The sequence below is a fragment of the Molossus molossus genome, unplaced genomic scaffold (genome assembly GCF_014108415.1).
Source record: "Molossus molossus isolate mMolMol1 unplaced genomic scaffold, mMolMol1.p scaffold_m16_p_13, whole genome shotgun sequence".
NCBI classification, from domain to species: domain Eukaryota; kingdom Metazoa; phylum Chordata; class Mammalia; order Chiroptera; family Molossidae; genus Molossus; species Molossus molossus.
In genome coordinates this window covers 92,356,119-92,381,755 of record NW_023425348.1, presented here as the reverse complement: position 1 = coordinate 92,381,755, position 25,637 = coordinate 92,356,119, and the positions used below count along the sequence as shown (strand labels likewise).

Here is a 25,637-nt window from a genome sequence, read left to right as displayed (position 1 = left end):
GGGTCTCAGGCCCTGTCTGCCATATATTCTAGCTATCATTTTCATGGAAAGAGTAGGAGAAAGAAAACTGAATTTCTTATTACCTTGGCAGTCTGGTGATGCTGCTCCAAGGCCTGGTCCATGGCAAACTGGATGGAATCTTGCACCACGCTGTGGCTCTCCCTGAGAATGGCACTGAGATGAGTTGTGAGCAAAGTGTGGACTCCTAAAGGGAGGGAGAATGTTGGTAACCCTGAGTGAGCATGACCACTTCAAAGCTGCTATTCATGTGCTAGTTCACTTCTGTCTATTCACAGATAATTACTATTTTTAGACAAAAAAACAAACAACAAAAAAAAACTTTGTAACTTACAAACTCACCCAATTCCCACTTACAAATGAAAGAAAGCTCAGGAAAACTAAAGTGAAGAATGACATTTTTTTTGGTGGGGGGAGGTGCCCTGACAGGGAATTACACTGGCAACCTTTCAGTGCACAGGACGACACCCAACGGAGCCACATTAGCCAGGGCTGACATTATTTTTGAAGAAACAATGTGGAGTCCTGTTTAATTCATATCAGAAACATAAATATATACCACATACTATAAACAATGATACTGGTGACTCCCATAGGAGAGAGAACGCCTCCTGCAGAGTGTTTAACCCTACTGCACTCCTATTTGAGTATCATGGTCATGGGAGCCACTGTTAATGCCAGTGTGTCTGTTGCCAATCCTTTCAGATGTACTGTGGTACAGAAAAAGTTAAAACTCAACCATGGCCCTGGCCAGTTTGGCTCAGCGGTTAGAGCGTTGGCCTGCGGTCCGGAGAGACCCGGGTTCGGTTCCCGCTAAGGGCATGTACCTCGGTTGCAGTTTGTCCCCCGGCCCTGGTTGGTCGTGCGGGTGGCAGCCACTCGATGTGTCCCTTTCACATCGATGTTTCTCTCTCTCTATCTCTTCCTCTCTCTCCCTCCCACTCTATCTGTACAAAAAATGGAAAAATGTCCTCGGGTGAGGATAAAAAAATAAAAAAAAACTCAACCATGACTCTGCAAACTGCTGGTATAAGGTCTTTTTCTATAGAAGACTATCACTGATAAAGTAACCATAGGCACCACTGCTCAGCATCGCTCAGAAAAGCTAACACGTGAGAGTGATGGGCGAAATATGTCATTACACAATAGGCTAGCACTGATGATCCTGATGCAGCAAAGGAAGACATCCATTCTACAAGGCACATGAAGAAAATGCTTCTTAATTAATCTTTCTTTTTTCAGTGTTTTTCTACTCTCCCCTGGGTAGTCTGTTCAAAGACACATTGGTGAAACAACTATGGCTGGCTTGCTTTTCTCAGGTTTGCATTAAGAATTCAAGGCAGTGCCCCACCGGTGTAGTTCAATGGTTGAGCGTCAACCCCTGTACCAAGAGGTCATCGGTTCAATTCCTAGTCAGGGCACATGCCCAGGTTGTGGGCCCAATCCTCAGTGAGGGGCATGCAGGAGGCGGCTAGTCGATGTTCTCTCTCACCGATGTTTCTATCTTTCTCTCCCTCTCTCTCTCTGCTTTCCTCCTCTCTAAAAATCAGTAAGAAAAAAAAGAATACAAGGCAGCAAACATTTTCTACCATGTGGCACCATGATGCTTTATTGGAAGAAAAGGTAATATATGTTCTGCTCAAAAGGGGTCTGGAACTGGAGTCAGGAGAACATAGATTCTAGGGCCAATTCTACTATCAACTAGTGGTGACAAAGTCACTTCACTTGTCACTTCAATACAGAAAATGGCATTATATCACCTGCTTTCACAGATATTTTGTGCAGATAAACTGGGATAACATATATGAAGTGTTTTAAAATGTACATTGCAATATTCAAAGGGAAAATATTGCTATTGCTATTGCTATGATGATATCATCTGGATTACTATTTTCTACAGTTTGATCTTATAAGAATAGCCTCAAGAAATCAGCTAGAACACTTTTAAAAGCAGACATTTAATTAAAAAGCTAAAACTGCAGATACTACCAGATGCCTTTAACTTTGTGGCAAAATAAGGAGTTAATCATAGCAAAGTTACCATGACAAGGTGGGCAGAAGGCCAATTAAGTGGCTTTTTTTAAGACACTAGAAGCAGACTGTAGTTCTATACAATCTGTTTCCTAAAAGGAGCTCAAGAGAAAGCTTTCAAGGGTATGAAAGAAGAGGGGGAAAAGAAGAAAAAAATTATTATATCCATATATCTCTATCTACCTACCTTCACAGTACATCTCTTCAAAGGCTAATCCTAAACTACCAGGTGTGTAAGGAAATTTTAAAAGATACTATTTTTATCGATGCAGTAATGTATTTCTATTTAATCCAATACTGAGTACAATTACCTGAGATGATGCAGGCCTTTAGAGTCAAGCTAAACAAAGGTGTTTAAACTATCACAGTGCTACAAGAATGATAGGTAACACTGGTTTCTGAGGAATATGAGTTCCTAAGGTATGTTCAATAGGATTCAGAACATGGTATCAGACTTTATGTCATCCTAAGGAAGACTGAATATAATGTTTCTGTTAGCAGATTTCCAAAAAAAGAAGCCAAAAGATCATAGATTTTAAGTCTTAAGAGGGTACTTATTTTAAATACAGGGTAGGGCAAAAGTAGCTTTACAGTTGTTTGTATGCAAAATAATACAATTAATAAATAGTAATACAAGAATAAACTGTTTCATGTACTCAGAACTGTAAACCTACTTTTACCCCATCCTGTATATGAAAAGAGGAATCAAATGACTTACGTGACTTGTTTCCCAAAAATCACTGAGGAATTTGGTTGCAGAACCAAAATTAAACTCAGGTTTCTTGATTCTACCCTGAAATCCTTTTCTTTCTTTTCCCATCCTCACAGAGGACATTTTTTCCATTTTTTGTTCAGATAGAGTGGGAGGGAGAGAGAGGGAGAGAGAGAGAGAAACATCAACATGAAAGGGACACATCGAGTGGCTGCCACCTGCACGACCAACCAGGGCTTGGTCCGGGGACAAACTGCAACTGAGGTACATGCCCTTAGTGGGAACCGAACCTGGGCCTCTCTGGACCACAGGCCGATGCTCTAACAACTGAGCCAAACCAGCCAGGACCTGAAATCCTTTTTACAAAACTAAATGGCTCCTCTTATCATCCTCTACCATGTGAGACAGGCCAGGTAACAACCCTAGGCATCTTCACTTCTGACTTCCTTGCTGGAAGCCTCTGTAGTTTGGGTCTCTTCTATGTTCCCATTCCAGGGCCTTAATGAATGGAACAGTGGGGCACCAAAGAGTTGCAAGCCAGAGCCCAGGAAAGCAGTGCTTCTCTCCTAAAGTCTATATACTTGTTGGGGAAAGAGAGGAGTGGCATGGAAGGAAGGCAGCAGGAAGACTCCCACAGCTGACATTGGTTTGTTCAACAAATAGTTGGCACCAGTCAACATGAGCTCTTCTGATCTGGGGTTGTAGGCTGTCTCATTTCTCTTATGACTCAGTGGGAGCAGGGCCACATCAAACAGTACTGGAATGCCTGGAGAACAGAAGCCCAAGCAAAGGCATGGGCCCACAGAGAAAGAAGAACCCAGAGAATACCAGGAACACCAAAAGAAAGGTTATTCACCTTTCCCCAGAAGTTTATAAGCTCTACTTCTTACTACTTCCTTCAAAGTTTAGAAGGGCACTGAGAAACATTTAAACTTATGTTCCCAGGGTTTATTGGATTAAAAGGTATAAGCCAACTCCTACTTATACACAGTGGTTTTCAAACTTTACTATATTTAAGAATCACCTGGGAAGCTTGTTAAAAACAAATTCTTGAGCTGTACTAGATTTTTACTTATAGCAAAATAACGAGTTGATCTTTGGCCCAGGAAGCTGCACATTTTCAAATATTCCAGGTGACTCTGATGCATGTGTATCACAGACCACAAAACAGTGAAACCACTGCTTTATCTCTAACAGAGAGAACCTTTCTGATAACAGATTATCACCTATCTGTTAGATAAACGCCCAACATTCCCCCTTGTATGCCTAAAGGACAATTTCTCCCTTTTCAGAGATCTATGTGGCAATCACATAAAGCTGTTTATACCAATACACTCACACAACTCATGTTATATCTGAGAAGTTGCATCACTGTCAAGAAAGGCCAATAACATTTCTTAATTCCACCTGGAAAAGCAGTAGGGAAGAGAATAGTTCTCAAGTCTGAGAAGCTTCAAAACATTCTAATACTTTAGCCCTACCTCAGTCCAAGGAAATTAGAATCTCTGCAGGTGAGATTTGGGCATTTTTTAAGAAGCTCTCCAGGTAATATACTGTGTAGCTAAGATTGAAAACCACCCATGTAAGGTAATATACCCTGTAGGGAGCCTTATAGGAAGTGTCTGCTGACTTCTAGTCAACCAAATCTGGAAATGTCATCACTAAATGTGATGCTTAAAGATATAGCTCTATTCTGCGCTAGTCAGGTGGCTCAGTTGGCTGAAGTGTCATTGCATACACCAAAAGGTTGTGGGTTTGATTTCCAGTGAGGGCACATACCTAGGTTGCAGGTTTGATCCCCAGTTGGGGTGTGTATAGGAGGCAACCAATCGATGTTTCTCTCTCTTTCTCCCCCTGTCTCTGTTTCTGTCTCTCTTCTTCTCTCCATAAAAATCAATAAAAACAGCCCTGGTCCATGTGGTCCAGTGGTTAGAGTGTCAGCCCATGTACCAAAGAGTCATGGGTTGGATTCCCAGTCAAGGGCATGTACCTGGGTTGCAGATTTGATCCCCGGCCCCAGACGGTTCAGGAGGCAACCAATCGATGTGTCTCACAGCGATGTTTCTCTCTCTCTCTCTCTCTCTCTCTCTCTCTCTCTCTCTCTCTCTCTCTCTCTCTTCCTCCCTCCCTCCCTCCCATTCTAAAAGTCAATGGAAGAAATACCCTCAGGTGAGGATTAACAACAAAAATCAGTAAAAACATATCCTCAGGTGAAGATTAAAAAAAAAAAGATACAGATCTTTTCCATAGAGCATTTACTTTACTTAAGCTTTTCTTTATTGAAATTCATTATTCCACAGAAGTATATCTAACTCAGATATGTGCATCATATGAAGTCTCCTTTTCTTTATTCTCTTAACATGGAAGCACACCCAAGCTGGCAGCCCCATTCTCTTATACCTACCCCAGAGTTCCATTTGCTGAACTGGAAATCTGCTGTGGAAATCCACAAAGAGAATAAGCAGCAGAGTTTGTCCCTGAGGGTCCATATTTTGAGACTGGTCCCCCTTACTGGATTCCACCTGATAACTCACATCTGGAAGCACTTTATCTAGAGAAAAAGATATTACATAGTATTCTAAGATAAGTAAAGCCCTCAAAATGCTAACTGAATAAAGAACCTATACCTCAAACAAAGAAAGATCTGAGATCTAAATTTGAACACTCCCTTCTTCTCCTGAACTTGTTTCTCTATCCATAGGATGGAAGCAAATAATAGTAATTCTCAGGAACATCAAAATAACTAGAGGTACAAAATGCAAACCGAAGAGCATGCCTTAGCACTTACTAGGAAGCATTACACAATAAATTCATGCATTCTTTATACTATACAACTTTCCAAGGGAGGTATCACCAGTAAGCGGCAGAGGTCAGAGTCAAGCCTGAGAAATGATAACATCTAACTTGTATGGAATGTTTACTGTGCCATGCACCATATTAAATTCTTTGTATGTACTAGCTCAACATTTAGACTTCATAACAACACTATGGCATAGGACCTATTCTTGTGCCCTTTTACAGATAGAAAAGAGACACAGAGAGGTTAAATATGTTACCCAACATGAAAGAATAAATGGTGGAAATGTTTTAGACTGACTCCAAAATTTATGCTTTTAATCATAATACTTTATGATATTTGTATTCCCAAGAAACTGATGCTCTATGATCACTTTCTAGCACCTTGATCCTTTTTTTTTTTATCCTCACCCGAGAACATTTTTCCTTTTTTTTTTTTTTTTTGTTCAGACAGAGTGGGAGGGAGAGAGTGGAAGAGAGAGAGAAAGAGAAAAAAAAAAACATCAATGTGAAAGGGACACATCAAGTGGCTGCCACCTGCACGACCAACCAGGGCCGGGGACAAACTGCAACCAAGGTACGCGCCCTTAGCGGAAACTGAACCCGGGTCTCTCTGGACCGCAGGCTGACGCTCTAATCAGTGAGCCAAACTGGCCAGGGCACAAGAGGACATTTTCTACATTATTCTTTTCCAAAGTTAAGTGAGAAAGTTCAGGCTCACGGATTGGCAAAAGATAAAGTAGATCAATAAAGCATGAAAGCCCTGGCCGGTTTGGCTCAGCGGTTGGAGCGTCGGCCTGCGGTATAGAGAGACCCGGGTTCGGTTCCCGCTAAGGGCGCGTACCTCGGTTGCAGTTTGTCCCCGGCCCTGGTTGGTTGTGCGGGTGGCAACCACTCGATGTGTCCCTTCACATTGATGTTTCTCTCTCTCTCTCTTCCTCGCCCCCCCCCCCCCCTGTCTGAACAAAAAAAAATGCAAAAATGTCCTCGGGTGAGGGGGGAAAAAAAAATAATAATAAAGCATGAAAATAAAAATGAAACAGAAAAAAAGATATGGAGAGCCCTAGAGACTGAAAAATCCTGATGACAGGACATCCTGTTAAGACCAACATTGTTTCTTTACAAAACCATGTACCTCCAGAGACCCTGTCCAAGGACACCCTCCTTTCAGTTCACCTTCTGGAATAACTACCTACTTCAGAAAAAAGAGCCTTACCCCAAGGTTTACTTCCTAGATGAAAATTCTATCATTCCCCCTGAGATACTGCCCATCCCAGGAAAATTCAATCTCATGCTAGTGACTCGACAGTACCTCTTCCCTAATGTCATCTTCAACAGGATCCAACTGGCCAGATTACCTTCCAAATTTCAAAGGATTCTAACTAACAACAGTCAATCTCAAGAATGTAAACTTCCTAGACATCAACTCATGGTTGCATAAACCTATTTCCCAGTGTTATTTGTTAGTCCAGTTTTTAAACACCTACTTTTGATACAATTCACCCAAAACTAGGATCAGTCAGACCCTACAAGAATATTACAGCCTAGTTCATAGCTTTATCACTATAAGGTTTATACTCCTGCCTTGTGTTTACGTGGTGTTTTAATTTTTTTCTAAGTAATTTTATGTGGATTTTCTCATGTCATTAGGAAGCATTTCTCTTCTACAATAGTTCAAAGATGTAATTGCTCCCTTACTAACCTTTCTAAAACCACAGAATTGACAGATTAAGGTACAATAGAAACGCTCTGAACAAGTCCCTAGAAGATGAAGGCCACTGGCTACTCCAGGAACAGAGGAGGCAAAAGAGAAAGTAAGAGGAGAACCAGCATCAACATGTCACACGGAAATGGCTAGGTTCTGATGGGACTTTGTTTCTTGACACCCTTTGCCTCACTCCAAGTGGACTTTCAACTGCTATTTATATTTCCTTGCATTTCTCTGATTGTCTCCAGTTTTCTTTATTCCTGTGCAAAGAGATTGAGCTATACCTATATCCACAGTGAGATCCAAACTGGGCACCATACACAAGTGGTACTTCTTCCCATCAATGAAATAAGAGGTATCTTTGAAGACAGTAGTAATTGACTGCTCCTGGCTTGGCAATATCAGAGGCAGACCTGAAGGTCCATATAGAAAGATGTATAGATGCTAAAGAAAACTTCTAAATTTTAGTTTTTTATGATTATATATTCATTTACATAAAACAAACATAGCATTAATCTGGTTCACACTCCCAGAAATAAAGTAGTGTGCTAGGCAATTATATATTAAGCCTTTTACACATTGAAGATAGATGTCAGGTACCAGAGATAAATCCACTAGAATCCTCAGAAATTTATTCTGGGTTTAATGAATGGGAGCTAAAGGCATAGTGTTAGGACAATTAGTTATTAATTCATCCTACTCATTCAATCATAGATTTGAGTGATAACCCCGGTTAAACACTGTACTAAGTTCTGGGGAATCAAAGATAACTATCTAGATTTAGTACCTACCTTCAAGTTATCATATGTATAGTATGGGAGACATATGAAAACAAGTAAACTGTAACATAATGTGATATGTACTAGAAGTATACACAAAGGAATATTTTCCAGTAAGTATTTGAGTATATTCAGATTGAGAAGGAAACTCCTTCTCACCTTCTCTAACCCTATCCTCTAACCAGGACAAAGGACAGGCCCCTGAAATGATTTCCTTCTCAACTTCCCATTCCCACTCTCATCCTCCCTCTAATCCAGGGTTTCTTTATCTCAGCACTATTGATACTTTAAGCCAAATAATTCTTTGTTGTGTGTGGTGGAAAGAGGGCTGTCCTATGCATTGCAGGATGTTTAGCAGCATCCCTTGCCTCTACCCCTCCTACCATTCATGACAATCAAAAATGTCTTCAGCCCTGGCAGGTTTGGCTCAGTGGTTAGAGTGTCGGCCTGTGGTCCAGAGAGACCTGGGTTTGGTTCCCACTAAGGGCACGTACCTCGGTTGCAGTTTGTCCCCGGCCCTGGTTGGGTCGTGTGGGTGGCAACAACTCGATGTGTCACTTTCACATCGATGTTTCTCTCTCTCTTCCTCTCTCTCCCTTCCACTCTATCTGAACAAAATATCAAAAAATGTCCTCAGGTGAGGATAAAAACAAAACAAAACAAAACAAAAATGTCTTCATAAATTGTCAAATGTCATGTGAAGGCAAAATGACCCAGTTAAGAACCACTGTGCCCTGAACCAAGGCTAAAGAGACCATAATATATTTTTTCCTTCATTTTTCTTTGTTTTCATCTTTTTAATTGAATAAATACAAGGCACTGAATTGAGTGTGAAGATTAAAATTCTTACCCAGTAGGCACTGGGCATTATGGAAGGTCACAACAGAACAAAGGTTGGCAATGCCCATAAGTGAAGTCTCCATCACAAATCCAGGAATGTGAGATAAGGCCAACGAATTCACTGTTTAGAGCCAGGGGAGCTTTGAGATCTGCCAACTCAAATAAGAGTGGAATATCTGAAGAATCAAAACATGTGACTGTCTTTTAATTGGGCTATTTACATTTAATAATACTACTATGGTCGAGTTTAAATCTACTATCTTGTTATTTGTTCCTAGTATTGTTTTCTTTTTCCTCTTTTCCTATTCTTTGGATTCTATTTTGGATTAGACATATTTTATAATTCCATACACCTTTTTTTTTTTTTTTGCTTATTTGTTAAAACTGTTGTATTAAACCAGGGATTGTTTTAGTCTTTATAATATGCAACTTTAACTTACCATAGTCTACCTTCCAGTGATATTATAACAGTTGCACATATACAGCATGAGAATCTTTCAACAATATACTTTCATTTCTCCCTTCTTCACCTTTATGCTATTGTCCACACATGTTATAAGCATTTATACACTGTTGTAATTTTTGCTTTAAACAATTATCTTTCAAGAAGATTTTTAAAACTGGGCAAAAATCTTTCATATATGCTCAGATAGCTACCATTTCTAGTGCTCTTCTTTATTTGGGTAGATCCATCTGGTATCACTTTCCTTCTGTCTGAAGGATTTCCTTTAACATTTCTTACAATGCAGGTCTGCTGGTAATGAAGTCTTTTGTCTTTTGTATGCCTAAAAAAATTTTTATTTTGCCTTCAATATTTGAAAAATATTTTCTCTGGGTATAGAATTCCAGGTTAACAGTGTATTTTCTTTCATTACTTTCAAGATGTGGCTCCATTTTCTTCTAGCTTACACTATTTCCAATGAGAAATCTGCTGTAATTCTTATGTTTCTCTATACGTAAATGTATCGTTTTATCTCCAGCTGCTTTTAGGATATTTTCATTATTATTAGCTTTAAGCAGTTTGATTATGACGTGTCTTGGCATAATTTTATCATGTTACTTATGCTTAGGGCTCGTTAATCTTTTTGGATCTGCTGGTTTATAATTTTCATCAAATTTGGAAAATTTGGCGACATCATTTCCTCAAATATTTTATCTGCCCTCCCTCCCTTCAGGACTCCAATTACACATCCCTGAATTAGTCCACTTAAAGTTATCTCACAGTTCACAGATGCTCTGTTCATTTTTTTTAATGCTTTTTTTCTCTGTTTAATTTATGTAGTTTCTATTGCTATGTCTTCAAGTTAATTAATCTCTTCTGCAATGTGTAAATCTGTAATTAATCTTATACATTGTATTTTTGTCCTAAAAATTGTAGAAATTTTTTTTTAATCCTCACCTGAAGACATTTTTTCATTTTTTTGTTCAGATGGAGTGGGAGGGAGAAAGAGGAAGAGAGAGAGAGAAACATCGATGTAAAAGTACACATGGAGTGGCTGCCACCCACACAACCCAACCAGGACCAGGGACAAACTGCAACCGAGGTACACGCCCTTAGCAGGAACCGAACCCGGTCTCTCTGGACCACAGGCCAATGCTCTAACCGCTGAGCCAAACTGGCCAAGGTGGAATTTTTATCTTTAGAAGTTAATTTGGGTCTTAATATTTTCAGTCTTCTTCTTTCAAACATATGGAATACAGTTATACCTGGTTTAATGTCCTTATTTACTAATTCTATTATTTGTGTCATTTTCAGGTAAGTTTCCATTGACTGATTTCCGCCCCCTCCTCCTTATGGGTCCTATTTTCATGATTGTTTTGCACACCAGTTAATTTTTTCTTGGATGCCCAACATTGTAAAGTTTACCTTATTGAGGGTGGAATATTCTGCATCTTATAAATATATATATATATTTTTTTCTGGAACACTATACAGTTACTTGGAAACGGTTTGGGCTTCCTGGGTCTTACTTTTAAGTTTTGTTAGGTGAGATCAGAGAAGATTGTAGGCTAAGGCTAACGTTTTCCTGCTACTAAGGCAAACCCTTGAAGCCTTGTGAAATATGAGGTTTTCCTTCCTCCTTGCCTAATAGGAACAGAAACTATTTCCAGCTCTGTGCACACTCCAGGGAGTCTCTTCTGTCTGAAGGTTTTTCTGTGACTGTGCATTTCTCTCCTCTTAAGTACTTGTTTCTATCAATCTTATCTGCCTGGACTTCTGTGAACTTGAAACTTTGCCTTCCCAACTCAAGAGAGTGTCATACCAGATGTAACCCCTCCCTGTGTTGTAGCCTGGAAATTCTCTCTAGGAAGTATGGTGGGGCAATCATAAGGTTCACTCTTTTGTGTAGCCTCTTTCTAGAAGCAATACCTTGCACTAACTGTTATTTAATATATGAAAACTATCATTCAAGGTGGGAGGTTCAATCTAGTCCCCGCTATTATATCATGCCTGGAAGTGCAAGTTTCTAAGTCCTTTTGACACAATCTGATTGGCTTTTGATAGCTTCCTTGTTTTGTGGCCCAAGATGATAACCAGTTTTTTGTGGGGTTTTTTTGTTTTGTTTTTTGTACATTTCTACTTTAAGTCTAGAATTAGCCATTTATTTCTCTTTTTTAGTGAGTAGTGGTATTTAGAGAACACATTTTAGGTACTATGATTGTTCATTGATTCTAGGTTTTTTCAGTGGACAGAGCTACGAAATGTAAAATTAGTGATTCATAGTGGTATTTTCAATTCCACTTTAAGATTAATTTATCTTCAATCTTATGCTAAAATTTTTGGTTTTTAACCATGTTAACATGATTACTTATTTGTTTCATAATAAATATGCATACAAGAATTTCAATATAATAATGCTAATATTATTACTAAGAAGCAAGACCAGTGAATGAATTTTTTAAATTATTTATTTTTTTAAATCCTCATCCAAGGATACTTTTCCATTTATTTTCAGACAGAGTGAGAGGGAGGAAGGGAAGGAGAAAGATATATATATATATATATATATATATATATATATATATAGAGAGAGAGAGAGAGAGAGAGAGAGAGAGAGAGAGAAACATCGATGTGAGAGAGACACATCGATTGGTTGCCTCCCACACTACCCTGACCAGGGCCAGGGACTGAACCGCAACCGAGGTACATGCCCTTGACTAGAATCAAACACACAACTCTTTGGTCCACAGGCCAATGCTCTAACTACTGAGCCAAACCAGCCAGGGCCAGTGAATAAATTTTAAGAGTTCTTTGCAGTTCATTTCATCCTTAGAGTATATCCCACTAATAATTACAGTCAAAACACTATATTCCAAAGTCAGTTGAATTCATTTTTCTTACTATATGGAGTGTAACATTAATATAATTTATAGGTAGGTTCATTATCTTTTACTTCAAGGGATAGTTTTACTGGGAATGGAATTCTAGGTTGATGATCATTTTATTTCAAGATATTAACATTATATTCTCCTCCCTCCTGTTGATACAGGGAAGTTAGCTGTCAATTTGTTTCTCTTTTCAAGATAATCTGTCTTTCCCTGGCTGATTTTAAGATTTTTCTTTTTGTCTTTGATCTTTTACTTATTTGTTTATTGTTTAATCCTCATCCAAGGATATTTTTCTATTTATCTTCAGGTAGAGAGAGAGGGAGAGGCAGGGAGAGAGAGAGAAACATTGATGTGAGAGGGACATATCGATTGGTTGCCTCCCACATGACCCCAGTCAGGGCCGGTGACGAACTGCAACCAAGATACATGCCCTTGGCTGGAATCAAACAGGGGACTCATTAGTCAGAGGGTCAATGCTATACCACTGAGCCAAACAGGCCAGGGCTGTCTTTGATCTTTTACAGACGTGGATATCTTTTTATTTATCCTGCTTTATTGTTGAACTTTTAAATCTGTTTTCATTGCTTGAGTCATTAACTCTTCAAATGTTGTTTCTGCCCCATTTTTCTCTCTTCTTCTTTAGGACATGAATTAAAGGTATATTAGATTGTCTTACTGCTAACCTCTATTCTGTATTTTCCATTCTTTACTTTAGAAAATAAAGGCTTAGGCTGGTTGAGTAAGATGCCTAAAGTTACAGAACTAATTAGTGAGGTATTCAGCATTTACACCCCTGTGCCATGCTCTAACCAAAGCACTATACTGCACTTACCTATGGAGAAAACTCTAAGGCTCTAAAATCTGTATCTGTAAATATGATCACTTTCAAATTCCAGACCGAAATGTCTAAATAGCTGCCTTCCATTTTCAAAGGCACCATAAACTCAGCATGTTTAAAGCCAAACTAATCTTAATGCCCCAAATCTGTTATTTATGCTTTGCATCTTGTTGACAGTATCATTATTCTGTCAGTCATCCATGGAAATCTTTTTTTAACAACTTTGAGATTTAATTCATATATCATACCATTCATTCAAAGTATACAAAATAATAGGTTTTAGTATATTCAAGGAGTTATGCAACCATCACCACCATCCATTTTAGGACAATTTTATAACCCCCAAAAGAATCCCTCCCATCTAATTTCTGTGTTTATAGGTTTTCCTATTCTGGATACAGAAATTTTGATAGCAACTTTATCCATTCCTTGCGCCTAATCTCTCCATACTCCAACAATAAATTGATTACCTCATTATGTTTGATTCCTTCCAGCAGTAAGTATCTCATTCTCTCCTTTCCGCACTTATCACACTTTAATTCAGGCACTCAATATCTCTTGCCCAGTTCACTCATTTATTTAATTAATAATTACTGACTTCTTTCTCCCATCCATCCTGTGAAATGCTGCTGGAAACTCCTAAACATCCAATGGTTTCCCACTACACAAAGAATAGAGTTCACACTCCCAACAATCAACCATATTCAACTCCAAATGGCTTTTCCAGCCTCATCTCTCCCTCTTGCACCATTAATTCCATGCTCCAGTCATACTGGATAATATGAAAAGAGTATGGCACATGTGGTACAGTTTATGGTTTTCAGTTTTTTAAAAAAAATTCTAAGCTTGGCTTTCATACTGGGTCTTTGTATGCAAATCATACTGGCTTTTAGACACAGAGTTTATATGCTAAAGGCTTTTCTAAAACTGGAACATAATTCATTTTCAAAGACAATTGCATGAATTCTGTCATCAAAAGGATATGGAAACTGAAGAAATCCTATTCAACTGGTTGGAAAAGACCTTCGGGCAGGGACACACAGCAGCAGCTGGAGTCAGTATCAGTTCTCCCAACAAGTCCATGCCAGCCACGTCATCGGGGATAAAAAGCATTACTGGATGTCCTAGCACAGGATGGATTCTGCCACAGAGTAACTGAGTTGTACCAAATTTTGGTCTACTGTCAAAAAACAGGTAAGACAAATTTAGCTTTTTTCTCTTAAGAAATTATTTAAAAGTTCAAAATTCCTTTTATAATCTCTAGCATATACAAAACCATATAAACCACCTATCAGTTTTGTTGGAATAAGTAGCTTGTGTTCCACTCAGGGAAGCATAAGCAATAGACTGACTGAGTAGACAAATTGGTATTTCAGGAAGGGTATCATGGCTCCTGCTCTGTTGCCATCAATGACAGTTTTATATTCTCAAAAATGTTTTCATCCACTAAAATTACTCTATGGTTCTGAGCAGAAGTTTCCAAGATCATTCAAAGATCAGCATGGCAGAAGTGGGAGTGAAAGGGATCCTTAATCATAAATAACCTAAAACTGGTTTCATGATAATCAGATGACTCTCCCACACACCCTACACCTTTCCCTAAAGAGGTCTGAGGCTACCGTTTGATGGGAGTGACAAAAAAATTAGGATACATTTCTCTCCTAGAAAAAAATCTAGTGAAATTTAATATTTGGTTACTTTCAACAGCTGTTTTCTAAACACAAAAGAAACAGTAACAGACCCTTTCCTCTCTCTCTAAACTAATCAGGTACTTAGGAAAATGAATCCACAAACCAAACATTGGCTCTTTCAGTAAATCTATGATAACAAGATATCTACCTGTAAGAAATGTATGATACTAGAAAATTACTAAAGAAAGATATGAAGTGAGGGTTTTGTTTCCAGCATATATTAAAGAATAAAAAATATTCTAATTGAGGTGTGATTTTGAACACAAGTAAGATAAGAGACTTAAAAACTATGTACAGTCTCTTCAAGTTTTAAGATCCTATGACTGCTGGTGCTAATTCAGAGCATATAAATGAAGACAGAAATTATTGAATAAAGAATAAATTAGTTGGCCTGGCCAGTGTGGCTCAGTGGATTGAACATCAACCCATGGTCTAAGAGGTCTTGGTTGGATTCCTGGTCAGGGCACATGCCCAGGTTATGGGCTCAATCCCCAGTAGGGGGCATGCAGGAGGCAGCTGATTGATGTTTCTCACATCGATGTTTCTCTCTCTCTCTCCCTTCTTCTCTAAAATATCAATAAAAACATATTTTTAAAAAATAATAAGTTAGTTTGACTTAAACATAACTAAGGTATTTTTCTTGCTACAATTCATGTTCACTTTGGATTCTGTGGAAGTTGGATAGCATAGGAAGACAAGGCAGAGGGTTTTGTCTATTACATATTATATACCACCTTCTCCATGAATATTTTTGCATTCTGAAGAAGGTAGAGATAGGGAGAGAAATTATTTCCAAACCTATGCAAAATACTGATGCACAAACAATAACACACAAAGAATTTCTTCATATTCATAATATTGCTCTAGCCAAGAGTTCAAATGCCTTTTATTTTATTTTATTTGTGGATTTTTTTTTTCTTTATTGATTTTAAAGAGAGAGGAAGGGAGAGGGAGAGAGAGATAGAAACTTCAATGAGACAGAACATCGACTGGCCGTTTCCTGCATACCCCCAACTCGGGACCAGGCCCATAACCTGGGCATGTGCCCTGACTGGGAATTGAACTGATGACCTTTTGGTGCATGGGTCGATGCTCAACCAATGAGTCATACCAGCCAGGCTCAAGTACCTTTTAAATTCAGTCCTCTATTATCATGTCTAAATGGGATTGAAATTAGCAGGGTATGTTTTGTTTCATTTAAAGAAGAAAATAAGGCATGGAGAGGAGAAAAAAACATGTCCTCAGGTCAATCAGAATACATTCAAGAAGCCAGGAATAATAATAGTTTTCAATACAAATAGCTTAAAAGTTTTACTTTCACTTTTCTTACAGAGAATGTGACATTTGGTACTAAGAAATGATAAGTGAGACCATTTTCAATTTCTGCCAGATTCATACTCATAATAGTCTCGAGAGAAAAACATGGAGAGGGACAACAATGCTTTCCACCTTCACCTCATATAATGCTGATAGTTTACGACCAGAGTAATTCCATTGGACAGGTTCAAAGTAGGTTCATTCTCTGCCCTGCAAAGCAAAGAAAAACTAAGCCATATCTCAAAGATTCTAATACCAATTTCTGCCTGGGACAAATTTTGGTATGTGATTACTATCACCCCGAGAAATTACTGAAATTCAGTAACCAATTAACCAAAGGGAAATGACAATTTTCAAGTACATTCACTCTAATGAAAGAGAAAGACATAAAAAGTTTAGATGTATCTATTTACTCATTAAAAGCTAATATAGAATAAGAAAAAGTTAGGGGGGTGTCTCAGAATATTAGTTTCAAAGTGACTTTGGCTCAATAAATCAAACTGTGAATCTACTGGAAATAGGACAATAATGACTGAGAAAAGCTGTAGAGCCATGGCATAAACTTAAGCCATGGATTTAAGGACTTACCCAAAGATTTCTGTGGATAGGATTCCATTCACCTTTACAATGAAATTAAATCTAATCTGCAAAATAAATGGTGTGTGAGATTTAACATGAACCAGAAGAGAGATTTAAAACTTCCATACTTGATTCCTAAAGGAGATATTCTTTATATCATCTTTTTTTCACTTGCACCATCCCTAAATACAATTAACACTTGTCTGTGTTCAAATTCTGTGTCTTAAATATAGTGTGTCCTACACTACAATTCTAAGCAGTCACAAATTATTAGGAAATCCTACCTCTTGTCCTTTTCTGTTCTCCTAATGTATCTCTTCTTCCCTTTCTTAAAGGAACTATCAATTTTTCTCTCTGTTCTTTCTATTGTTATCACACAAAGAACATTCCATGCTTTTTTTTTCTTGATTTCTCTTTCCTTGCCCCCATCTGACTTTTTTGTCCTCCTTCTCATTTATTTCACTGTCTATTTCCTACTTTCAACCTACATTTTTTTTCTATATATAACGGGTAATAAGGGACTCCAGAGCCAGACCGTGCTCAAATCCTGGCTTTGCAAGTTATTTAACCTCTGTACCATAGTTGCCTCAGGTATAAAATGAGGATGATGATAAAACTTATTTCATGAGCAGTGTTACAAGGGTTGAATGAGTAGGTACATGGAAAACACTTAGAACAGTGACTGGTAAAAAATAAGCACTCGGCCCTGTTGACAACAAAACAAATAGGAAGCCAATGAGAGGAAAAAAAGGGGAAGAGGGGAAGTTCTACAGCATACTTAACTGTGTGTATCATTATAAACACATCTAATTACAGATAATGATAATAAAAATTTTGCTCTCCCAAGTTCCAAGTACTTTATTAAAATTGCCTTATTTGCTCTTACTATCACTTTAGAAAAGAAGATAATCAGCCAGGTTTATTATTCAGGTTTAACAGAAAAATGAAACACAGAGCAGAGAAGAGGTACTCGAATTGATACAATAAAACAATAAAGAAGTGAAAATAAGAACCCAAGAGAAAGCTGGCTCTGTATCCAAGGGCTCCCAACTATCATGACCAACATCAAGACTGACTTAGGGACATAGAAACCAAATCAATTAAATATTAAAAGTTGTAATCATGTCATTAAAAGAAAGAGAACCAACCAGATTCTTCCATGTTTTACAGAGTAAAGGTCTCTTGAAAACATGACTTAAATAAGAGAATCTTTATTGTGCAAAAGAATAGCTTACCTTAGGGTGCACCGTGACAATTTTGCGTAAAAAATTCTTTATAACCAGCCTATCTGTCATCAAAGTTTGGGGCTTTTCATCAACCTGTAACAACACAAGACATCCACTACACATGCACAGTTTAAAAGCACAACTGAATCAAATTATGGTATTTCTTCCTATAAAAGTAACACCTTAGAAAGCTTTTCAGACATCTAAAGAGAAACATCTTTGGGTCTGAGAATTGGACACAAAAGGGAATCTAATAGTCATCACTTCTTAGGTTGAAGTACTTATTTCATGGACCTTCAGGAGACACATGAACAATGATCAGAGTAAAAGCCACAATAGCAAAACCACTTTTTTGGAACAAATTTAAAAGTAATTCAGACTGGAGATGAGAGAATAACTCTATCCTAACTCTACCATCCTAATGTGTGTCAATCTGTATTAAGAATATGAGTGAAACTCTGGCTGGTGTGGTTCAGTTGGTTAAGCGCCGTCCCATGCACCTAAAGGCCGCTGGGTCAATCTCCATTCAGGGTTCATACCTGGATTGTGGGCTCCATCCCTGGGGGGGAGGGCATGCAGGAGGCAGCCAACTGATGTTTCACTCTCTCACTGATGTTTCTCTCTCCCTCTTCCTTCCTCTCTCTCTAAATATAAATTTTTTCAAATCTTAAAAACAAAGAATATGAGTGAAGCCAAAGGAGCAGACACTACAAGAAACCTTTTTTCTGAATGTTTGTTCATTCTTCCAAACATTTATTTTTAAGGAAAAGCTGTAAAGCAAAAAGCTCAAAAGCCAGAAAACCTGTGTTCTAGTATGGGCTCTGTAAAAATTACTTAAGTAACCATGAATTAAAAATCACTTAACTGCTCTGGACCTTATTTCCTAATCTGCAAAAGAGGGATAAAACTTATCCTTTTTACCTCACAGAATTGTTTTAAGGATCAAATATCAATCTGAAAATATATGTTATACATGGTAACAATAATAGACACCACTTGTTGACTTCCTACTGTGTGGCAAGCATTGTACAGGTGCTATGTATACATTACCTCCCAAGAATCCTGGAGGCAGGTATTACTATCTCTTCTTTGTAGATTTAAAACAAAAACAAACTGAGGCGCAGAGAAGTTAAGCAACTTGCCTAAGGGCACTAAGCTGCTCAGTGATAGAGCCAGAATTTGACCCTAAATCTATCTAAAACCTATTGTCCATGCTCTTTTCAATATACCCTGACACATCCCTAAAAATATAATGAGATTTACCATCCAATGAAGACTTCCTCTATTCCAGGAATAGTTCTAAAGTACCTGACTTATATTACCTCATTTACCCCTCACAAAACCCTATTAGGTCCCTATAACCCACATTTTCCGGATAAAAAAGTGAGTCTCAAAGAGGTAGTAAACTTCCCCAAAGGTACTTAATCTGGCTCTAAGCTTTAGTATTAACCACTTCTCTATATTAACTCACTATATTTAATATAATATCCCTAAAACCAAAGTTAGAGTCTCCTAGAAAAGGGAGAAGTCCAGAAGAATGAGAAGAAACAGTCAGAATCAGTAAGTTCTTATTGGTGGCTCAGAGAATATAGAGCCATGTACTGGGTATATATTAAAGAAGAAAAAAAGAAAAAGTCCAACCTCAAAATCTCATAATACAATAAAGAGCAACATGCAAATATCTAATAAAGAATAACTCTTTATTTTATTTTTTTTTTGGTACGTGCCTCTAGCAGGAACTGAACCCCGGACTCTCTGGTCCGCAGGCTGATGCTCCAACCGCTGAGCCAAACTGGCCAGGGCAAGAATAACATTTTATAAATACACTAAAAAAGAGATCAAGAAATGTGTGATGGGTGAGGATAATTAGAAAAAAATATAAAATATTAGAAAACATTATTAGAGAAATGGATTAGAATTATTAGAAAATTCTGGAAACAAATCTAGGATTATTCATATACATAAATAATGGTAATTAAATGGGAACTGCAACATACATGCTTTATTTAAAACTTTTTATTATAAAATGTTCAAACAGTAGAAAAGCAATGGTCTCATAAAAGCATTTTCTGTGCTTAATATTTCCAATATAACTTCTTGGAACAGTTTCAAACTTTTGTAACCTTGGTGATTATGGGGTGTATCATAAAAAGGCCTAATTATATATAGCAGCAAGGCAAACAAATAAGTGAAAAGTTCCTTGAGCAGCTACCAGAGAGGGGCTACATGATAGTGAGAGCTACCATTTACTGAATACCTGCTACATGACAAACAGTTTATATGCAAACAGGAAATACCCCCATTTTATTGATGAGGACAATGAGACTAAATAAGCTAATTAATTTGTCCAAGTCCACACATAGCTAGTTAAGTGGCAGAACTGGGATTAGATCTGACTAACTCCAAACCCCACATTCCACTATGCAATGCTGCCTGTCCAAAGAATGTTCATTTCTATGCATGTGGCTATCTGAATCAGATATTACATAATCTATCATTATTTTTTACAGATCCTGACAGGCAATGTTTATGCATAACTACTAAATATATGTATTCACTTGTAAAACTCTTAATGTGGCTTATTATGTACTACAGAGATAAAGAAAACAATCTCAATTTGAAGAGTCCATAGTTAAGTAGAAGAGAAATACAAATAAATAATTTTTATGACAATGTAAAAAGTTTTATGATTTAGATATATAAAGAGATGCTAAATACAAGGACTGGCACCTAATCTACACTGAGAAAATAGAGACCTAATATCTGGTCAGCAGAGGATAGTTAACACAAAACAAATAGCTTCTTTTAAGATCTGGTCATAAATTATTGAGAGAGAGAGAGACAGACAGACAGACAGACAGACAGACAGATGGCCAGACAGACACACTCTGACTGACTGCAAAGTCTTACAGCCTTTTATAATTGGGTGTTAGAAACCCAGTACCCCAGCTTGACATACCTACAGAAGCAGTGAATTTACTTAAATGCTGTTAGGGAAAAATAGATGCTGCCAGCCCTGGGCAGCCGAAGCCACGATTGAATTATATGTTTCAGCCTTCACCTTTAAATGCAAGTCTAATTATATGATAGAATATGGGAGCTGTTTTATATTCTGAACCAAACTTATGCAATCATGGGCCCTATATGATTTTCTAGGAGAAAATCAATCAGGTCTCTGTCTGTTTCTTTAAATAAATAGACAATAGATAAATACAGAAATCTATAGGTATAACTACATAGATATGCTTGTGTGTATATATGTATATCTCTACCCATTTTATCATTTAGTATTACGGCAAAATATAAACATATATTAAAAATAAGTAGCTGAGCCCTGGCCGGTTTGGCTCAGTGGTTACAGCGTTGGCCTGCAGACTAGGGAGTCCCAGGTTTGGTTCCCGCTAAGGGCATGTACCTTGGTTGCAGTTTGTCCCCGCCCTGGTTGGGTGGCAGCCACTCGATGTGTCTCTCTCACATCGATATTTCTCTCTCCCTCTTCCTCCTTCTCTCCCTCTCACTCTATCTGAAGATAAATGCAAAAAAATAAAAAAATATCTGGGCCAGTGTGCCTCAGTGTTTGAGCGTCAACCTATGTACCAAGAGGTTGCTGGTTGATTCCAGGTCAGGGCACATGCCCAGGTTGTAGGCTCAATCCCCAGTAGTGGGCATGCAGGAGGCAGCCAATTGATGTTGATGCTCCTCTCTCTCATTGATGTTTCTATCTCTCTTTCCCTCTTCCTTCCTCTCTCTCTCTGAAAAATCAATAAAAACATTAAAAAATAAATATAAAAATGGATAAAGATGTTAAGAAGATCTTGTAAAATCAAATTATTTTTGGAAGGACATGTTACCCAACCTAATGGACCTCAAGATGCAGGACTGACTCAGCATAACCAAAAACCCTGCATCTCTCCTAAATGAAGCTTTCCTCAGTCTTCCCTGAGATTAGCTCTCTTCACATGCCCAAAGCAGTTGGTCATTTATTATAGCTTTTTCATGGATGTCTGCCATGAACCTTGCTACTTGACCCTTCTTCCCATTTGAGATATATATGATTAAATCTTTCACAATCTCCTCTTTTTCTCCTCTCACTATCTTCACTCAAATACCTTTTCAATGGCTGCCAGTACGAGAGACAGTGAAACATAATGGAACAAATGCTTTCAGGAAATGCTTGTTCCTCTGAGGTTAAACTACTCCTTTACAAACTCTCTTCATCCACCACCAGCTGACTAGTGAGCACTGAACTCACAGTTTTCCCCCTGCACTCCAAGTCCTGACATCATCTTGGCTGACTTTCACATCCAAGTAGTTGATGAGTCTAAGCAACAACTTAGTCTCACACATCCCTGGCCTCTTCAACTCCACTGATCTTGAGTTACACTCATTTCCAGCCACCTATTTCTATAGCCAGAGCTTGGAACTATACCATTCTGGAAACCTTAAACTGAAATGTCCCACTCTTATGTGAAAAGCTGTATACCAAGATGTTAAATACTTTGATTTTTGAGGGAAACGCTGATTTTGTGATAAGAAAAAGAGAGAGAGAGAGAAACTTTATCACTCTGATGACAACTTTCTATTCTTTCAAGTCTCTGAACCCCTATACCCAGAATATGTTTTTCAGCCTCATCAAGACCTAGATCTTGACCCCTTCCTATTGGGTTAGGTATCCTTCCTCTTTGCCAGGCATGGAGAATGTCCAGCCCGCAGGCTGTTTTAAGGCCCAAGAAATCATTTGGTCTGGCCTTGCCGAGGCAACCTCAGGCGGGACTCAAAATTCAATAAATCTAGGAGCTTTTTTCATAGCAACATACATTTATATTAAGTGAATCATAATAATAATGTAAATTTTGAGGGACAAGCAAGGAATGTCCATTATGGGACAGACAGTACACATACGAGTACATGATGGGACAGACACATATGCTTCTCTTCAGCTGCCTGAGGCCCATCTGCCTGTATTGCGGTGACTCAGAGGACAGTCAGTACCAGGCAGGCTAGAAGTGTATATGTTGCAAAAGTGTTAATACACTATGGCAGAACTTTGGCAATGTGGTGATGGTGAGACAAGATGCAATGAGATGATTCCTTGCGACATTGATGACCTTGCCTCCAATGATTGACGATGATGTTGACTTGTTTGTCAACACAGACGATAACTGCAATCCAACCTTTATCCATACTCAACAATCCTAAAAAAAACTGAATCTCAGATGAAGATTAAGGAAATTACAACAAAGACCTCAAGTCAATGATACTAATGTTAGATATGTTCCAAATCCAAGATGCAGGATTAAAACAGTGATCAAAGCAAAATAATTGCATCGCTGGTGACACACACTGGATAGTTATTAAAACTTAAGTGGTGTGACATCCTACATATGGCAACTGCAAAGAAAAGTTGAAGCAGAGTGTCGATCTTTCCAAGAGAAATGGAAAAATGGTTTATTTTTTTGAAGTCAAAGGCAAACCTGTGTGCCTAGTTTGTGGCGATGTGCTACAGTAATGACAAAAAGCCAATCTAAAGCATCATTACAGCTCAAAACGTGCTAAACTCAATGAGTTGGGAGGTTAAAATACATCTGGATAAAATCAATGCTCTTCAGCAGAGTTTGGAATCACAACAAGCCGCTTCCAGTAGGCCTTGTTGTGACAGAGACAACGTTAATCAGATGAGTTTGCAGTAAGTGAACTAATCGCAAAGAAGCTGAGGCCTCAAGTAGAGGGAGAGTTTGTGAAAGAGTTTATGGTGGCTGCTGTGGAGTTGTTAGTACCAAAGTAAAATTGTTTGAGAGTGTTAGTTTGTCTCACAGAACTGTCTCAGATCAGATTACTGACTTAGCACAAGATATTGAAAAAATACTGAAGGATTTTGCAGAGTTCCAATTTTTCTCTCTGGCTTGTGACGAGACAATGGACATAACAAATACTGCCCAACTGACCTTTTTCATTTGTGGGATAACTGCAGAGTTTGACACACGAGAGGAACTGCAGTCACTAGAAGTCATGCATGGCACTACAAGAGGTGAGGATTTGAGAGACTTGTTTCGTCATTGAAAAAACTTGAACTAACATTTGAAAAGTTAAGTGGCCTCACTACAGATGAAGCTTCAGCCATGCATCATACACCAAGAAAGTTCTCTGCACAGTCATTGTGGCTTAACAATGTGATGTCAACAGCAGTGTCATGCATAAATTTTGTCAAAGCAGCAGGTTTAACAGTCACCAGTTTAAGGAGTTACTGAATGATCTTGACTCTGAGTACAGTGGATCTTGTTTATCACTGTGATTTCGGTGGCTGAGTCTCAGGTATATGCTCATGAGGTTTTACGAACTGAGGGATGAAGTCAAGTAGTTCATGAAGATGAAGGGAAAAACCTGTTAGAGAACCCAATGATAGCAAGTGGCTGTGTGATTTAGCATTCATGGTGGACATTACCAAGTACCTCTGAGAGCTGAACATCAAGCTGCAGGGCCCCAACTAGCATCTCAGCTCCCTGTTTTCAAATGAGAAATCATTTGAAACTAAATTAAGGCTGTGGAAAGTGCAACTCAAAAGGAATAGCACGGTGCATTTCCCCACCCTGGAAGGACAAAAGCCTTCTGAAACACTTGAATATGCTGGTGAATGTGTGAAACTAATTGAGGCATTTAATGAAAGATACAAGGATATGAAAAGTAAACAAGTGGAATTGAACATCTTTGTTACACTATTCAATGTGGAACCAACTGATGTGCCTAATTACCTGTAACATGAAATCATTCAGCTGCAAAGCTATGATGAGTTGAAAGCTAGGTACAACAACCTCCCACTGCTTGTAATGTTCTACAGACATTACATAAGCCAATGATGAATTTCCCACTTTGAGGAAACATGCAGTGAAATATGCATCTGTGTTTGGAACAACTTACTGCTGCAAGCAGTTCTTTTCAAAACTTACCACTGCAGAATAGACTGCACTCCAGACTGACTGACGCAAACCTAGAAAAGCAGTTGCGAGTAGCAACATCATCAATACCAGCTAACATCACACGCCTCACAAAAAGAAGCAGTTCCAGCCATCACATTAGTGGTGATTTAATTAAATATTTGACCAAATATAGCAACTTTTAAGTTGATAATTTTGTATAGCCCTCGAATGATGTTATAAATATCCAAATGGCCCTTGGCAGAAAAAAAAAGTTTCCCAACCCCTGCTGTATGCTATCATAGCATTCAGTGCTTATCTCTATCATGATACATATTACACTGTATTGTAATTATTTGTTTGTCTATCTTTTCTTTTAGATTCCAAGTTCCTTGGGGTCGAGTAACATGTTTTGGAACTCTGAACCTTCAATATCTAGCACAATGAGGCTGACTTGAAAAAATACCACAGTGTGAGTGGCTTAAACAATAAAAATGTATTTTCTTATACTTCTAGAGGCTAGAAGTCCAAGATAAAAGTAACTTGTCACTGTTTCTTCACATGGTCTTTCCTCTGTACATATCTGGAGAGAGCTGTCTGGTATCTCTGTCTCTTCTTATAAGGATACCAGCTCTATCAAATTAGGGCCTTGCCCTTATGACCTCATTTATGCTTAATTACATCTTTAAGGTCCTAGCTCCAAATACAGTCACATGAGGGGCTAGGGTTCAACATATGAATTTAGGGGGACACAATTCAGTTCATAACAGGTGTGGCCTGAGCTTTGAAATACTTTAGAAATCCCAGTGATTCCTAATGTGCAGGTAAGTTTGAGAACCACAGAAACAAGCCATTTTTTAA

General features: G+C 38.2%; 1 protein-coding gene across 1 annotated transcript in view; it reads right to left on the bottom strand.

Moving 5' to 3' along the window:
- Positions 1 to 25,637, bottom strand: part of CUNH11orf80 (chromosome unknown C11orf80 homolog) — a 74,797-nt gene that overhangs the window by 17,897 nt on the left and 31,263 nt on the right. Inside the window, exons 4-10 of the mRNA XM_036259680.1 lie at positions 17,875 to 17,958; positions 16,649 to 16,704; positions 16,199 to 16,270; positions 14,037 to 14,229; positions 7,550 to 7,700; positions 5,166 to 5,312; positions 84 to 205 (exon numbers count right to left, since the gene is read on the bottom strand). Coding sequence (XP_036115573.1) covers positions 84 to 205; positions 5,166 to 5,312; positions 7,550 to 7,700; positions 14,037 to 14,229; positions 16,199 to 16,270; positions 16,649 to 16,704; positions 17,875 to 17,958 — 825 coding nt within the window. The remainder of the gene's footprint in view (positions 1 to 83; positions 206 to 5,165; positions 5,313 to 7,549; positions 7,701 to 14,036; positions 14,230 to 16,198; positions 16,271 to 16,648; positions 16,705 to 17,874; positions 17,959 to 25,637) is intronic.